Genomic DNA, 19,516 nt, shown 5'->3' with positions numbered 1-19,516 from the left:
GAAACAATCGAACAACGAACATCAGTGTGATAAAAATGACCTAAACTGGCAGAAACCATTTAAAAAAGAAAAAGAAAAATGGAAGTTGACGAGTGCTTTAAGTTTTTAGTTTGACCCACATCCCCTCCACTAACATGGAGGGGGCAGGGTTTAGATCTATAGTGCAGCGAGCCACCTGGAGGCGATTGAAATATTTTGGCTTCACTTTTGGGGAACAGTCATGTCATCTTATCTTTATCATACAGTCAGTGGCACAAACATGCAGAATATTTGCAGCTTGCACATACATTATGGTTAAAAAAACAGATTTGATAGACTTGAGATAAAGAAAAATGTAAGAATAGTATTGCTGATATACAGAACAGTTTGCCTTGTATTTTTTAACGTTAAATGTTTCTTGAGTTCAAAAGAGGACAAACTGCTTGAAGACAAATAAAAGAGACAAGGACACTGTGCACACTTTATCTGTGTGCACATATCTAGACATGTTTGCTATTGCTATTAATTAGGACACCTTTTGAACTATTTAGATAAAAACAGAGAGGGAGGAAGGGATTCACTGAAACACTGTATTTGTATTTGTATTTCGTACACAAGAGAGGCAAAGTTTTAATCTCATATCGATCTTCAGAAAGCCTTGGCAGGCAAGCAATAGGAGACATCTTGATAAGACATAATGGACACAGTGGGGACGGTGGTGCATCCAGATGAATTGATAACTACTAATTGTACAACAGAGCTAAGTTATATGGCTGGTTGCCAAGCTGTTCTCAATAATGTCCCAGTGGCTGCTCAGTACCTGTTTAAGTCTTTAAGAAGACCAGCTGCTCACTCCGTGTTTAACAGATCAAAGTAATCCCACAACTATCTTTTAATCACACAGCAGAATGATTTATACTCCCAGCAGTCCATCATCATTATTATCAGTATTACAACTGATAGGCAGCCCAGTGTAACTTAAAGGTCCAGTGTGTAGGATTTAAGGGCATATATTGGCAGAAATTGAATATAATATTTATAACTATGTTTTAATTAGTTTCTAATCACCTGAAAATAAGAATTGTTGTGTTTCTTTTACTTTAGAATGAGAATTTATATCTACATGCACAGTGAGTCCTCCTCCACTGAGTCCTCTGTATTATTTCTACAGTAGCCCAGAACAGACAAATCAAAAACTGGCTCTACATAGGCATTTGCATTTGTGTGTCAGCCACCATATTTATCCTATAAACACAAAGTTTCAGTTTCTGGAACCTCACTGCTAGATGCAACTTAATCCTACACACTACAACTTTAAGAAACTGTCAAAATCGCATGCTAAATTGCAATATTAGTGTATTTCTACACCAATATTGCAATTTATTTGGAGCCTATCCCAGCTGACACTGGGTGAGAGGCAGCGTACACCCTGAACAGGTCACCAGACTATCACAGGGCTGACAGAGAGAGACAGACAACTATTACATCCAAATATATTAACATTATAAATGAATATTCAATGTAAAGCAGCAGACACAACAACAATCGGACCCATTAAGACAAAAGTATGACGTCCATTCTCTCCAACGTTTGTAAAAAGGACATAGGGAGATTAGACTCCATGTGTTCAGTCTGCTCATTGATGAGGGATACATAATTACACTCTTTACACTCTACACACACACACACACACACACACACACACACACACACACTCTCATTTCTCAAAAAACTTGATGCCACTTTTCAATTTTATGCTACGATGTCTCACCATAGCAACCAGCTCCAGAGGCATATCCCACACACATCCACCAGCAGTACAGAGCTATGGAGGAGAAGATGGAGATGAATAAAAGAATATCAAGAGGGAATAGAATTAACATATTTCATATTTATGGGCCTTTTAGAAAACAGTGTTCACAAAATCCTTTAAGAATCTGATAAAAATATAAAACCCATGAATTGAAAAATGGCAAAAAATCCACAGTAAAAAAAACTTTTTACATGAGCCAGTAAGAACTATTTTGAAGGAGTAATTTGACAGATGACTGAATTCAAACCTCCAGTGGGCCCTGAGAACTAAGATTTAAAACATTTCACCTGACAAACTGAGGCTTTGCACTGGCTCATAGGAGACAAAATAAAGATATGTCTTGTATAATTTATAGTTTTGTGACATACTAAATCATGGTCCAAGAGTAATGCAGGGTGAGAGAGTAATATCTTATCCTGACAGCAGATTACAGAATAAAATTGAGTGATAAAAGGGACAACGATAGGGAACAATAAGGAAAGAGAAACAGAGATTAACCATTTAATAATGTGTGGAATAGATGAAGAAAGGAGCATGACCTAGGCATAATTGATTTAATCACCTTTCCTGATAACAGCTGTCCAATGAGTCTCCACGGTGTCAAACCTCTCTGGTGTGAAATTCTCCTCATATTCATCCATATTTAAATAATTCAAAATTTTCTCATCTTCTACGTATATAGCATTTGTTTATAAAAAGAAGGATCTGTACTCTAACTAAGTAACGCTTTTGAATGTATTTAATACAGCTGCCAAATATATATAGGCCTATATACATTAGGGGCCTAAATGGAGGCCAACAAAATTAAAATATGCCAGATGGCAGTCCACATACGTACTAACAGGTGACCTCACAGTAGGAACGTATATTATTTATGCAGTCTATGGTCTCCAACGACCCTGGAAAAGAATACGGCCCTGTAGCTGCTAAATGCTCCCAAGTATTCATCAGATAGTTGCTAACTTTGCCCGTCTATCTTTAGTTGCTGGGCAGTTATTATTCTGTTTATCAGAGCCTCTTCAGTGAGAAAAACTGCAGCTGGGAGCAGTGTTGATAACAGCAGTGAGAGTAAGTCAAAACAGAACAAAGTTATGAGCTGAAAATGCAAAATGAGCTGAAAGATGCTGCAAAAAAAAAAACAACCCTCAGTCGAGTGATGTTTTTTTTTTTTGAAACTATGAACAACCCCTTCTACATTAGAATGTAAAATAATCAATAACCCAGACCACTTCTTCTTAGTTCAAGTCACTTCACATCACTTGAACTAATGTTGTCATTGTACATTTCAAACATTGCAAACCATGGATATGTCACATTTGTACATTTCAAATGAAGTGGATATTTTCAAAATTTATATTTCAATTTTATGTAGTGACAACAGTGTGGTTAACAAGGTTAGATTTGGGAACCACTTGGTTGTGGTTAGGAAAACATCATGTTGTGGCCTAAAATACCTGGTTTTATGGTCACAACAGAAGATGGAAATGACCAACAAATAACCCATTTTTGTCAGCACAAACAACAGAGGTCTCACAAAGTGGTTTACCACTTATATATGTAACTGAACCTACGTCATTGTAGAAGTATTGATATGATATGTACAAAACATACAATTGTTATGTGGTTTGCAGTAATGTACAATGCCAACATTTTCTTCTTGTGGCTAATTGCTGCATCTTTAATGCCTTGTGTTTGTTTGCAAGTACAACATATGTGTTCGTGTGCCCCAGGAAAGATATATGTTAATGCATGAGTATTTACATATGTATATTGCATATGCATCATAAATCAAAATGAATGTGTACATATGTGTGTACCTGCATAAATGTATGAGTCTCACCTTTACAGATATGCCTGTGACACAAATCGATATCAGAGTGTATCTGATACACATCAAGGTGAAACCACAGAAGAATATATATCAGTGCAGACTGCAAGAGGCCAGTGTGCATTTCGAACACAGAGCTTACATATAATGAGAAATTGTATCACTCCTGCATTGTGTCAAAGAAAAGTAGATTCTCATTTAAAGGCTTCACCCCTACATAGTGTCACCGTCTGTTATGCGTGACAATATTGCAATCAATAGCTGAGCACTCCCCCTTTTGTCCTTGTCTCTCTAATATAACCATTTATTAATTTCCTGATTTTGTGTTTTTTAAGTTACTGCATATTTATCTTTGCACGTATTTGCATATGTTTATGTGCTCTTTGTTTTACTTTGGTACAATGTGGTGGCAGTGGGCAGGAAGGTTCTGGGGGAAGTTTGACTGACTGGGATATATTGAGGTAAGTGTAAGGGGAGGGTGCGAGTCATGGGGGACACAGGAAGTTGACATTTTGAAAATAAACAATGACAGACGTTTGGGTAGAGCTGAAATAGTAAGAAAATTTAATGTCACAATTACAGTGACCAAAACGATCACAGTTAGCAGTATTATCACAGTATCATTACTGTTACCATGAAATAATTTCACCAAGTTTTATACTAAAAACCACAAATAAAATTAGCAGCACTATGCCCCTTTTGTCAGCATAAAATATTGAATATATGATAATAATAATAATAACAATAACATATGTAATAAATAAAATAACATTCCCAACACCTAATATATGAAAACCATCTACAATGTGCGGTAACAAAGATCACCTGTATTTGAAATGCTTGCTCGAGTGTCTGTGTCACTGTACGTGAGGTCTGCATACTGCAGCTGAGACTGCAACTTTTGCTAACTGTGGTTGATGCTGGACAGTAGTTACCCTAAGTTTTCAAGGTGCAACGATCAAACATGGCTGCTAAAAGATGATGATGACGCACTGTTCGTATGTATACCTACGTAAAATAATGCACCAGAACTTGTACATAGCCTACGTAATCATGATGCAGTTATTTGTGTAAGCCCCCTGTACAGTAATCTTCAGGGGTTCGATCATGTGACAAATGTGCTGACGGGACTAAAGAAGGACGTAGTATAAAGAGCGAAAGTCTGCATAAGAGGCAGAGGTGGGGTTTGTGAATGGGTGACACAAACACAGCTTTCCACAGTAGACCAGCGTTTGTGTCCCATGTGAAGCCAAGTGAACTTTGACTTATTTGAAGGTACACGGTCATATAAAGTACCTGACTTTATATTCAGTATTTAACATGACGACGCCCAACTGTTTCTTTCCCTAACCTTACTTATACGTAACTTTACATTAAGAATGTAACAAAACAATGCCTAACCATGATTTTTTTTTATATACATAACCTTCATGTCTACCCTTGACTAAATCTAACCTCACCTAACCAGCTAATTTGCTAGATATCATAAAAACCATTGTATAAGGATCAGTTGAACCGTTACATCCTGTCACCGGAGTAAAAGAATATAACAGAACAGCTGATGGAGCACCACACACACACATACACACACGCACACAAAAAACATTTCTACTTCCTGTCAAGTTTAATATGGAATTTAATCTGGCCACCTACACTTATCTTGGTAAATGCTGAGGAAAGGCAAAGGGTCCTCATTTACTAAACATAGTACCCATGTAAAGAGGTACCATTCTTTAATATTTACTATCACTTGTCAGTGTTATTTTCTCACCCATCTTTACGGACCAAGGGCACAGCTGGATCGTCACACTGCTTCAGAGTCTTGCTCCAAAGGCGCACCTGCTGCTGATAGAGTAATTCAACACAAATCCACTTTGATGTGAAGGAGAAGCAACAACCTCTCCTGTTATGACAAGACAGCAAAGGCATCAAAGTGAGGAGGCTACAAACACCATCACACCACTCGTATAGTGATTGTGATCCGTGGATGAAGGTGGTGCTATTCCTCTGATGAAACTGCCTTCACAAGGCAAGAAATAGAGAATTTGTTTCACTCAGAAATGGCTGGCTGACAAAAAGACTACTTTCAGCGATGGCATTTGGCGATATTTCATGAACGAAAGCCTTGATTTTACTTCAGGCAGTGCAAATTTAAAAATGAAGAACTTGAATATTAGTGCATTGGTTTCCACTGATATAGACTGGCATTTAACATAAATAATAATATTTAAGTTATGAGACCAGTCCCTTCAATTTTAAATTTAAATTTAAACAGTTGTGTAAATAATATATAAATAGAATAGTTAGATGACTAAATGCATAATATCTATGAATGTCATATCTATTTTTGTCAAAAATCAAGACAGAGATACTGTTATTATAATAGCTAACTGCTCCTGCTCCTGTAGAGCTCTATTTTCAGAACAAATGCATGGAGCCCTGTAATCTAAACAGCCATAAAACGTGCAAGCATCAATCATATGAATCATCTGAATGAATATGTATGAATTTATGTGTTTAAGTGAGTCTTGCTCTCAAAGCTATCCTGCTAGCATAACCACAACAGCAGACAGTTCTCAGAGACAAAGCACCAAAATACAGAGGGAGATGTCTGAGAGGGACCTTTTTCATCTTTGCACCTTATGTCATTCCTACAAATCCGCGACAGCAGTCAAAACATTTCCATTAGGAGAAATGACTTGCTTCAGAAACAATGTCAATTCAAAAGCTTGTACAAAAATCCAAAACAAATACAACAGAAATGTAATGAAAAAGGGAAAAAAGGACCCTAATGACGTAAAAACAAATACACAAACAGCAAAAATGCTGCAAATAGAGAAACAATGCAAAGTTTTAAAAAACACACACACACACACACACACACACAACCCCAAAAACAAATGCAAGAGAACAATGCTGCATCTTCCGTCAACACAACAGAAGATCTGCAGGCCTCTGGTGAAGCGCTAAGTGTAACAGCGTGATTATTGATCGGAGAGAGTCCAGATGACAGTTTGTTTTTTAAGTAGGAAGAAAAGTAAAGATGCAACATAAGCAACATTTTACATTTGACCATGGTCTTTTACAATATAATACAGATTTACTAAAGAGCCTGGAGAACTTCCCTTGTGTTAACTGGATATGCAGCCTCTTTCTTTTGCATTTGTTTTCTGCGTTTTTCATATTGCATCATTACTGTATTTGTGTTTGCTGTCGTTTCAGCTTTCTGCCGCACATTTGTTGTATTTGTTTTGGATTTTTGGTTAAGTTTTTGAATTGGCATCATTTCTGAAGCTGCAGTAAGTTTCTCCTGGTGGAAATGTGCTGTTGTAGCATGTTTTTCCCAAAGTGACAACCTTCAGGGCTGAAAAATGAAGTTAACATGGAATTGCCAAAAACTACAGTTGCCATTTGAGGCTGGCGCCAGAAGTCAGTCAATCCCTATCGACCCCCATGTTAAAATACCCAACTCTACAGCAGAAATTAACTTGTTTACAGCTTAATACAAAAAAGAGATTTGGTCTCTAATTGAAACATTCATGACAACTGTGAGGGGGAATTTTCATTGATTTTTTTATCTAACTCACCCGTTTATCTTTTATTAAGCACTGAAGTTAAGCATAATAAGGGCGATGAGAGGCGTTGCTACAGTCTGTGAGTCAGATCCTCTCCTCACTTCTTGACAGCCCACCCTCTCATCCAAATACAGTCACTTCTGGCTCCAGTGGTGGTGGCCAAAATGCCCAACATGCTTGTGTTAGTAAACTGCTTCATAACAGCAGTTCACAAACCAATTTGTGACGTCACCATAACTACATCTATTTTTTTATACAGTCGAGGTTTGCTCTTATTGGCTTCAATACAGATTCTACCTGTCAGCAACATTATAAGAGATACAACTTCACACCACAGCAGCAGGTGAGCTGACCTCACTGTTCCCCAGACAATGCAAGTGTTTTCCTTTTCACCTGCAGAGGAAGGATCGGACTGACAGGCTGGCTGCCTTTCTGTCATGGCACTCTCACAAACTCCCTCTGATCTCCACCTGAAAAAAACCTCTGAGCTTCACCTCAACGGATCCTGAAGCACGTACACTATTTCCCTCTTTTCCTCATATCTATTCACTAAACTCTATCTGTCCGCTTAGTTCACTTGGCCATTTATTTGTCACATTGAATCATACAAGGTACAATTTTATTGAAATACAATAAATGAAACTGTTCTCTGGTTTTGTTACTAACTGATGTTCCCAATAAATCATCTCAGAAACTGCTGTGTGACCAAAATGTAGGCATATACTAAGCAGCTATGCTACTATTTGTAAGTAAATGAAAAATTATTATTTGATGAGTTAAAAAAAAATCAATGTAAAGTCTGACATTGGCTGTAAATCATTATTCACATCATGTTCTCTGCCTATTTCTGTGCCTGTCAGGCTTTCAGTTTGTTACCTTAAATCACCTTTTATAAATGTGATTGGTTTAATACTACAGAATCTCCATTTAGTTAATTAATTAGACTTTATAAAATGGTGGCTGGTTTTGCATTTTAACTTTCCTGGGAAACATTTGTGACGAGTTTATGTGGGAGAGGTGAAAATATGTGAACAGTAAATGTAAATGTCAACTCCTGCTCAGGTGCCACTAATGATGGTCAAAGAACGTTTCTTATCCAAGAAAACATCTGACATTTGCAATTAGCTTACCCAACACCAGGGATTTTTTAAATCCATCAAGTTAAAATCACAAAATGTCACATAGGTTTTTAACAGTTGGGGCTATAGCCACAAATCATCTCAGAAGGTGTCGCAGCATAGATAAAAGCCTAGAAGCTTTGTTTGGTGTCTGTGGTTTCTACAGAAACGCTTGAACAGTGACTAAGCTATGAACTACTTCATAACATCAGCAGTGCACCAGAAGGGTCATTCAGCTGGAGAGTCAGGAGGTCTGACTAATAAGAAATGACCAACCTCCTTGCCACAAACAATGACAGATGGAAAATTGTATTTTTCATCCAAAGATAAAATATTCCACAAGCAGCAACAATACACCGTGGTGTCAAAGAGCTGTCAAATGAAAAGTTGTTTGTTTACCAATAAATTGAAACTTCTAATAAAGATGTTGCGATATAACCATGCATCATGCAAGAGGGGCGGGATCCTCTGAAATCAATGATTGTTAAGATTTGAGGACAGCTCTAAAAATAAGTGGACGTTCTGTCTCTCTCTGGACAGAGATGTCACTTCAGCTGCTATTCTGCACTGTACTGCAGCAGTCAAATGCATCTTTTCCAGTCTCATCTCTCTTTATAATGCTGCAATAGATACCTCTGCAATCCAAAACCTAAGTAGTTCCACTAGCACAGCCACAGCACTAAAACAAAGTATCATCAAACTTATGCTAACACCATACTACACACTTCTGAGGACAGGAGGGAATCTGAAGAGACAGAGCCAAAATACTGTGCTTTGAATATCAATATCTGTATGCTTCTTATTCACAGATTGCTTTAAAGGGATACCTTGCTGATTGTTACCTGGCTTTGTATCATAACGGGGGGGGTGTATGTGAAAACGAACTATGTATAATATACTTTCGAAACCACCAGATGGCGTTTCGGCTGTTGTTCAAACCACAGACTGTGTATAGAAGCGGTTCAAGAGAGAGACTTCTGATCAAATATAAACCAAGATTCTGTAACTTAATTGCCTATTTCTCACCTAACATTTCATATTTTAGATCCCTGTTTGGCCATGATATGAGAATTTGCAGACAAGAAGTCTGCGCCATACTGTTTCCTACACTGTAAAAATTAAGGCTGAAAAAAGCTGACATTAAACTTTAAAACTAAGCAGTGCTGATTAAATATGAAACAATATACAATATATCTCTCACCTAAAATGTTTTCAGAAACATGTTTTAGGCCGCCGTACTTTTTTGTGTCAAAACAGCCAAGCTCACATTACACCAGCGTTAACATTTACTGGTTGGGACAGTAGGGATGTAACGATGCATCGTGAGGCAGTTAAAAATTGATAAAAAAATATGTGAGATTCAAATGAGAAGAAAACTGTGATACTCTTTTTGAACAGCAGAGGGCGTAATCTACTTTTGACTTTGCTTGCTCGACAAGTGACGTCACTACATGTTCAATGTCCTACATCATGTCTGAGACTAGAGACGTCTCGCCAACGTAAAAATGAAGCAAAGGCTATGCAACAGGCGATATTGAAATAGAAGATGCACCCTCCAGTTTCAAATCCGAAGTGAGGTGGCATTTGAGCTTCCTTAAGTCAGAAAGTAATAAAAGCGAGAATATAACACCAAAGACAAAAATAGTCTGCAAATATTACAAGAGGGTGTTGAACTACACAAATAGTAGCCTACAACTAACATGATGCAGCATGAGAGCCGGCATCATAGTACCCGCCTACGCCCGTCCTTCCTTAACGACAACTACAAAGCCAAACCACACTGTCAAGCGCATGTGCAACCCTGCTCGCCCAAATGAGTAAGAGCCAAAGAGAGAGCCCAGCTTATCACTCACGAGTGGGAAATGGCCAACTTAGGTCTTCAAACTCGCCCTCTCTGCTTTCCCCTCTAGAAAAAGCATATATGTCCACACCAGCCACTCTGTCTCAAGTGAAAGGGTTTTTTTTAACAACAGGGGACATTGTGATCGTCCAGAAATGCATTCATTGTATAGTTTGTGTTTTGTATTTATAGAAATAAAAAAATAATTCTTTTTGATATAGAGTCAAAAAGAGTCAAAAAAATTGTGTCTTTCTATTGCATAAGACAGCCTAGTTTCATGTAAGGACCATCTTTCTAGCAGTCAAACATCTTGTCAAGACAGTACAGAGTCTGAATAATTCAAGAGTTAACTAAGTCAGACAGTTAAGGGCAGACGCTCTGGTTAATAAAAATGTCTGGAGGAGAAATTATATTCTGAGTCAGAGCCTTGTGCCATATGACTTTTGTGGTGGTGGCTGAATAATAAAATAACCTTGTTGGTAAACACATATTTAACATTCTTTTTTGTGACGCACCTAACACCACCTAAAAATGGAGTTTGTTCTAATTCTTTAGTTCAGAGCAAATATCTCTGCAAACGCTGATCAGACTGTCATGACAACCACATTTAACTCTTTCCTTCCACTCTGCCTCTTGCACACTCTCATCTCTGGTAGTTATACTTTTTACTGTTAAAAAGTGTGTTTCTTTTATAATGAATGTAACAGTCTTAATGGACGGAGACTGATGAATCAATTTCGAACCTTTTATTTGGTTGCAATTTCCACTGAGGTACATGACTCTTCTGTGACTCATCTTTGAAGCCACCCACAATGGCCCCAAACACAGGATTGATTCCCACTTCAAGAGCTCGGAGCGATTAGTTTGTGTGACTCGGTGTGTAGCAGACAACCAGTGTTTGAAATACACTTGTGGAGGAGGGTCTCTTGCGAATCTGGCACTTGGGACTGTTTCTTTTTTTAAATAGCAATATGCATTATTCTGCATTTACCTCACTGCCAACATACATTACGGTTCAGCTTCTGTAAGGCAATAAAGAGTGGATACACAGATGCATTTTTAGTGCTGACAGTCAGCACCTCGTGCTGTGACCAATTCACACCTGCATCTCAAGCTGAACAGACATAAGCACAACTCAGACCAACCTACCAGCTCTCATCTGGCATCGCATTCAAGCATAGAAGTTATTCAGATGCGTTAAACAAAACAATACTCTATGAAAGCACCACATAACCAAATTCAGTTCAACTTCATCCTGCACATTTAAATTAATTGGTGAATGTATAATGCTGCTTTCTTATGAAATCAGGCAGATGGTTGACGGCAGTAACAAAACAGCAAAAAAAAGAAACAGAGCAAACAAAATGGCAGATTGGTAAAATGAAAACATGCATGAAAATACGTTGCGATAGTAACACTGTATTATTTACAAAGAATGGAATAAAATGTATAAAATTAAATTAATTCATGTTTATTATCTTCTAATGTCCAGTAATTGTCCAGATCGCAAGTGTTTTCTCATCCGTGTTTACCAAAAAGTTACAATATGTTAACTTTAAACAGCAATGCCGTCCACTTTTACTTTTGCTGGTATTCTCTGCAAGCCTCTCCTAGTTTAACTATCATGCTGTCATCCACATGATATCCACTTTGTCATCTACTGTCTCTCCGATTCCATTTGAATGCAGCATTATTGTCAGGAGGAAATTCAAGTCTCTTCAGTCAGCTGCACAGATTCTCAATGAGCACAGCTGAAATTCTAAGACAATAATACAGGCAAAGGCCTCTGAGCAAACAACACAAAGCCTCCCAACAAATACAGACTGAGACAACTCCCACACCAAATCTAGAAACACAGTTTACATGTGAACGCAGCGTGCATGCTCGCTATAACTTGTCATGTCTTTTTTTTTTTTTTTCTACATTCACAGTCAAACACTGTAGCAGCGGGAAGTCAGTCACACCTATTCTGCTAAGTCTCAGCAGGTTAAATCCTCTGAGCTTCATTATCACCTACAGCCCTTGACAGTGTCTGACATCTTTGTTTTCCAAAAGGTCGTTTTTTCCTGTCCTACAAAAACTGGGGGTATCGCAATACACCGATATTAACGATGACCGTTATATTTTTAAATGGAACATCGATATCATGCTTTGATTCGCATATGATAATAACGTGTCAACATTCAGCACCTCTTAAATGATTTCTGTTTCTTTTTCACTTTGTCTCCCTCCCCTAAGTCCATCTGGTTCACTATCCATTAATGAATGCTTTTATGGGATGATCTTGTACAGTTACAGATTTTCTCTCCATCTTCCAATGCTCGTATTTTGAGAGTAATTCGTTTACCAAAATGGAGGCAAAATGCACAACAAACAAAAGTAAAAGAAATAATTACTTGGCTGATAACATTTTTCTATAGATAATATTATTGTGCATTATTGTGGATTTTTTTGGCCATGATTATTGTGTAGTAAAAATCTGATACTGTGCCATCTCTATAGACACCAAACCACTGTTTTCATATTCATCCACCATGGAGACTGTTTTTAGAGGCATGAAAAATGCAAGCTTAATGTGTACAGGGGGCCAAATCAAGATGACACAGACACTATGAGAAAAGATGTCCTCTTACCTTTATATTCTCAGCTGTGTGCCTGGCATTGATACTAGCCTTGAGCTTTTGTGTAAATAATGAGGAGACTGGCATCTAATCTAATATATTGAAAAAAAAATAAAAAAAAATATAAGAAAACACAAGCTCAGTAGATGAATAAAGATTGTGCACATTTTTTTTCCAAGTTTCTAATTTGAAACAGCAAATCCTTTCTTTCAGCAGAGACATGCTAGGAATGAAATGTCTACAACAAGACTCAGAAGCGATGGGCCTTTGGACTTTGATTTCCATCTCTTATATCAACTGCAGTTAAGCAGAGATGTTTTAAACTGATGAATAGTTACTTGTTTGTTTGTTTTTTACATTTTTACTTACTTCTTACTCATAACATTACTCATGTATTGATGACATTGTTTTGTGTGTCAACCAGTTGAATTAAATACCATCGATATATGATGATAGAGATAGATGACAGTAGTTACAGTACAGGTTTAAATCTTTTAAGTATTACGGTAATTTTGAAATTGTAGAAAAATGCCTCTGATCCCATTTTATACTTAAAATGTCTGCTAGTTTATAATTCCATTAATTTCTCCTCTATCATTATTTCAACAATGAATAGTAACTTAATTATCACTTTTTTAATCATCTCCATAGTTATTGCTCTCAAGGGTCACGCTTTTTTTTTTTAATTTTTAAATTAATTATCAGGTCCCATAAAGAAGGATGAGAAATTAAGAGGAAACCTACAAAGATCCACTCCCTCCTCTTTTTATAAACCTGTTTGTTTTGTGCAGTTTGTACCAGGGAACAAAATGTTCACAAGGAAATTCAGACTAATCTTTGTCTTTGGTTAAAAACAGGATCATTCTGCACTGAGCTTTGTGGGCTCTGAATTGTATCTTGTCATCCCACCTTGCCCCTCCATCTCTAGGATACCGTGTTTACTGAGTGGGTGCCAGGACACAGTGTGATTGTACATATTGTAGGTCCAAGTACCAACAGACACCACCACGAATTATACTGCCTGCAAATCACATTAGTAAGTATTTTGAGTTGGGTGAACATATATGTTATATGGTTTATATTTTACTTTACACTGATGTAACACTGTAAAATAAATAGAAGATACATACAGTTAAAGCAACAGCAGCACCTTCCTTTCAAATGTCATACCTACACCTACAGTTTTAAATTCACTATGGTCAACTGTTGCTAAGCAGGCAAACTAGCAATAGGTGCGACCACATACACACATGCATCCACATATTCATGAATTCACTGACACACAACTTCATAAACACTTGTCACTACAACAATGATGCCTTCCTAAAACAATCAGTTCATGAGTTAAGAAAGGAGACAAGGTAAAATTGTATGTTGCATTTAGTCAACTGGCATGAACACAAACATGGTCCAAACAATTTTGGACCATCCAAACAACAGAACAATCTAAAAGTTCAACATGGTGCTTCTTTGGTCTATAAACTCAATTTGCTGGGCAGTGCTCCTAATATTATATGGTCTAATCTACTGTGTGACATCTCAAATTGGACTAGCAGCTCAGTAGCCATGGTTAAAATCTACTAATTCAGCCTCTCTGCTACAAAATGTCTGTGGATGTTTAGCGTGATGTTTTGACATGTATGCCATAGGTAACGTCTCATGTTTATTTTAAACAGTCCAAAACACCACAAAATAGGCCTATGTACTCTGACAACATGGTAAGTAGATTAAAATGTGCCTTGCCTTTCCTCCTTGTCTCATGGTCTGCAATGGTTGTGGAAAAGGAGGCGTGGCTTTACTGCAGTCCACTTTAGATGATGTGGACCACTGGGATTGGCTTATAAACATCCAATCAAATATGTCTGTGCATCTGGGGCAGAGATTTAAAGGCCCAAAACACTCACACAGGTGGCTGATAAAACCTCTGCTCAAGTGACACTGAAGGGAGCAGTGCTGTGATCACCAGAGGCCATCAAAGTTCATGATCTAATAAAAAAGATAAAGGTATGGCTTCTATAAAAGGTCAGACAAGCACAGTCTGTAAATCAACACAGTCCTTAGTCGAGATGTAGTCAGACAAAAGAAGTGAAAACACCTGTAGTGGTGTGGTGGGTGGAACATAGGTGTGTATAGCCTCCCCACCTTTTTCAGGTCATTTTCTTGTCACCTTTTACTATGTTCATGTAACTTGTGGGATGTTTCTTGCTCATTAGCTGCTCATTGTGTCTCCCCCCATGTTTTCAAAAGAAATCAAACCAATTTTCTTAGCGTTAAATAGCTTGTGAAAGGCATCTAAATGCAGCAAAAGAAAACTGATGCTGATTCAGGTTTCAAAGGGTTAATGCGGAGGGTCAATTGTTGTCTTAGATGTTGCTTCGGGCCCCAGTAGGGGGAAATACAGACATGTGCCCATCTTATTTCAGCATGTATGCACTCACCCTCCAGCCACCTTAAGGGGGCCCCTTGCTAACATGTGTATAAGAGTTGCCATTTTTTGATTTTCAAATGCTCCTTCGAGAATCTGCGCCGCCATTCGAGACCTCACGGCTCTTTCAAAAGATCTGGCATGCGTTCATCTCTTGCGTTACAAAATAGCTGCCAAAGGATAGTCAAGAAAAAAACAACCAGCAGCACTTTGACAGATCTCACACAGATGGCCTTCGTCTTTACAGAGCTTCAAGCCTGACGGAAATTAGGCTTCCTTTCTTCAGGTTGTAACAGCACTACATTTAGCGGATTTTAGTAAGAAATCATGATTATTCATTTAGTTAAGCCCATTCCCGCAGGAGAAAAAAAAACATGAACACCCACCAACATCTGGGGATTGGCAGAGATGGAGACATGTTACCCATCTTAATTTTCGCCCCTTTTGTACTGCTTATGATGCACAGCCACAAATCTCGTACAGCTCTGTCCAAGCAGTGTCAAATATTAGTCAGCACAAAGTTTTAAAGAGATAATGAATAAAAAGCAACCACCACTAACATTTTCACTGGTGCTTTTTACTGTTTACAAACCCTTTTCCCACCACGTTCGTGACATTAAACACGACACATCAGAAAACAAAAAACAGCCCATTGCCTATTTTTATTGTGTTTTCATACATTACAAAACCTGCATATACATGCTAATTCGGTAGGAAAAGAGTATAAGACAAAAGCATATAACAGTGACCCAAATTTGACCCCCTGATGTTAATAATTGAAATTGTTGTTTGTTGGATTGATTTCGGCCTCAAGTAGGAATAGCAAATCTATTTTGGTCAGTTCTAACATATTACTCTGTTAAGGCTGCTTATTTTCACACCGCAAACAATCTGTCCACCAAAATTTGTGAAAGAATCACTGGGAATTGAATCCCTGAAACTCAAAGTTATTGTTATTCTAGGAGAAAAAATATCATATGATATCGCTGAAAAAGCACACAACTCTCCTCATTTAATGCACAAGCCCTGGCACATCTAACAGTCTGAGGCTGCTTGCACACAGTAAACATGATTTCACAATGCTGGGAGAAATCTTAGGAGGCCAAGAGACCACTGGCTCTGGCAGCAGTCTCTTGGGATGTCCAAGCACAGATTCAGAATACCAATTATATTGTGCAAGCCAGCATAAACAGTGTTGTCAGGGTAAAACCTGCTCTATTGATAGAGTCTCTGGTGATCAATGATACAGCCCCAGTATCTCCACAACCCTCCATTGTGTTCCAGATTATTGGCTCAGGAGCAATTGTTCAACTCATCAGAAAGTGTACGCTTTGATGTGTCTTGGCCAGTTTAGTCTTACTGGAGATAATTTTTCCTTTTAATGGTGACAGTGTTTGCGCACTATTATTATTCTGTTGAACATTACAGTCGATTACCTCCATGTTAGAGCAATTCTAACTAGTCATGACCATTCAAACTAAATGACTCATTCGCACTGATGTCTCACTTTGAGTTGATGACATCAAACACAAAACTGACATTCTGTTGTTTTCATTTGACTATTTATGAAATGTGTCATATGTCACACTCCAGTAAACAATCATACACTAACAAAAACAAAAATGCAGCCAAACTGCTCGGTATCATGTTGTATGTTGCACGCCTTGCAGTCCTGCATGTTTGAATTGATGTATTATCAATTTGGTATCATAGATTATTAATGATTCTTTCTTAAGAGAGGTTATTCAATGTATTCCAAATGTAAAAAAATGAATGGTCAGCAACAATTTGTGTTGGAGTAGACTGAGATTAATATGCTCATTAACATTTATTTATTTATTTTCTCTTGCAACAAATTTCCCCCCTTTGTGTGTTTTTGTGGTTTGTTTTGAATGTTTATATGTGTTTTTGTCTGGTTTTTGTTTATATATTTATCCTGGGACAGCAGTATAAGGAAGATGTGTATTTAATTTGACTATACACATATGCCAATCCCCTGATATAGTCTGCTGTGTCCTTAAACAATAAAAAATAAAGTTTGGGTTTTTTTTTTAATTAAAAAGCAGCCATTGTCACGCCAAGGACCAACGCAGCTCCACAAGTTTTTACATGTTTTTTAATCAGCAATGCCCTGTGTTCATACTCCTCATGCCTGTTTGAATTTGCACCAAAATGTGATTTCTTGATCACAGTCACACTCCCTGCTGAGACATATCCTGCCAACTTGCTGACTAATGAGTCCAGATCTGTGACTGAAGCACTTGAGCTTTCATACACAGATATTCTACCATTGTGCTGGTAATATGTAGTCTACTGAATAGTTGTAGTAATGCTCATCGTCACTTCTCCAGCACATTGAACTTTTAGTATAACATTTCAAGTCGTAGATAAATAGACAGATGGCCTATTGAGTATCATGATAATAAAAAAAACACAAGATACTATGAGTACCATAAACAGGTCCACTTCTGTGAGAATGTTTTGGTGGTGTAGGTTTGTAAATATCATGGACATATAAACACAGAGCGAGGCGTAAATCCCGTGCCTCTGTCAGCACACACAGTATGATGCTTTCTCTTAATACGCTCGTATTATAGCTCCCTTTTCCAAATCTGCACCTGTCAACTAATTACGCATGAGTGGGCGGGTTCCCACCGACAAAAGAAACGCCATGGACTAAGATGAAAACTAGCGTTAAACGTATACTTGTTATCATGGGGAAAGCTCGCTTACCTGTCATAACTCCACCTACTGTAAGACATGCTCCTGTTGCTGCTGACTCCCTCCATGACTCCGGCGAACTGGACGGACTGGAACTGGGTGGTGAGACGGCAAAATGTAAGCGTAAAGGCTCCTCTCTCCGTCCTCACTGAACCAAACCAAACACGAACTACAGAAATCGCCGTTAAAGTGAATGAGCAGGAGAGAGGCTGTGCAAAGCCAGACGCACTCCTATGGGCTATACCACCACAGACAGGGGAGCGCGAGCTATCAGATCATCTAGTGGTGCACGCGCGGATGCTTATTTATTTCATTCACGCGGACCTACACAACACTGATTAATTTTTACTAACAAAATCCCTACAGACTTTGTGTTAAAGGCCTGCTACACGTCAGCGTGAGTGAACGGTAGGATTCAATGGATTAAACTGTGATTTGTTTATTTTAATTATTGGCATCTCATGGTTGCCAGAAAGCCAATAGCAGTTAACCTTTTTAGTCATTTGCTGGTCAATACAAAAAGGCAGAGACTAGCTGTGCTATAACCCACAAAAATCTTTTTTTCCCCTTTTTTTTAATGCTGGACGAAATTATATGGATATGTGGGCACAAGAATTCATATGCTATGGATGTAATTTCATGCAAATTAGAAAAGGTCAGTTTTCATATTTCAGGCTCTCTCTGAGCTCACTGCTTATGGCATGCAGGTTAAGACTCCTGTTTCTCAAAGATCACTAATTCGATGTCTGCTCTACTGTGATTTCGTGCAAACAGGGAGACATTTAAAAACCTGTCATTAGGGAAAACAATTCAGAGAGGGAAGATAGGAATGAGGGCAAAGGGCATGCAGGAAATCTACTTGAGCTGCTATTTTAAGTATTTTTTAATACTTGATGAGTCCCAGTGTCCGCTATTGAATAGCTCTCATTTAAGCCAACAAACAAACATAAAGGACAGCAAAGCTGTGGAGGTCCATCAACTTTCCCATTGTTACCTCATTTTCTCCCATCTATATTTATGAGTCCAACCAGTGACACTCCCCACTGGAGACAGATTGTTTTTGTTCTCATTATTCTTCTTTCTTCTGATTTTTTTTAAATAAATGTCTGTACAGCAAGAACAGTAAGACTAAACTTACCAAAATTGTCAGGAGGGTTTCATATTCCACCCACTGTTCAGGCACATTTTCCCAGTTATCTGGAAAACAGATGGCTTAGAGTGAAAGTCTTTCACCATTTAAATCTCTCAGTTCATCTGTATCTTTGCTCCAGTGGTCTAAAAATGTCAAATTTGATAACTTGTTCTCAATTTTCTCTAAAACAAATTGTCAGACTGTTGGTTCAAGTTACCCAAAACGATGGCAGGATCATCTACAGACATCACTCAAGTACAGTTATCAAGGAATTTTTGATATGTTAATCCATTATCAAATTAATTTCATACATTTTTAATCATCTTTAATGCTTAAAAATGTTTAATGTTTAATTTCACATAAATGCTCATAAATCAACATTTTCTGAAGCAACTGAAACCAAACTTGCATGTGTTCAGATGCCATGCCCAACACAGTTTTGGGATATTCTGCCACTAGGCCGT

General features: G+C 37.9%; 1 protein-coding gene across 1 annotated transcript in view; it reads right to left on the bottom strand.

The window, feature by feature from the left end:
• tub (TUB bipartite transcription factor) overlaps nucleotides 1-19,089 on the bottom strand; it is a 62,977-nt gene extending 43,888 nt beyond the window's left edge. The window contains exons 1-2 of the mRNA XM_042488155.1: nucleotides 19,059-19,089; nucleotides 17,933-18,015 (exon numbers count right to left, since the gene is read on the bottom strand). Of these exons, the coding sequence (XP_042344089.1) occupies nucleotides 17,933-17,988 (56 nt within the window). The 5' untranslated portion in view covers nucleotides 17,989-18,015; nucleotides 19,059-19,089. The remainder of the gene's footprint in view (nucleotides 1-17,932; nucleotides 18,016-19,058) is intronic.
• Nucleotides 19,090-19,516: the final 427 nt, after the last annotated feature.

This window comes from Plectropomus leopardus, chromosome 1, assembly GCF_008729295.1.
Source record: "Plectropomus leopardus isolate mb chromosome 1, YSFRI_Pleo_2.0, whole genome shotgun sequence".
Taxonomy (NCBI): domain Eukaryota; kingdom Metazoa; phylum Chordata; class Actinopteri; order Perciformes; family Serranidae; genus Plectropomus; species Plectropomus leopardus.
This window is presented reverse-complemented; position numbering and strand designations above follow the sequence as displayed.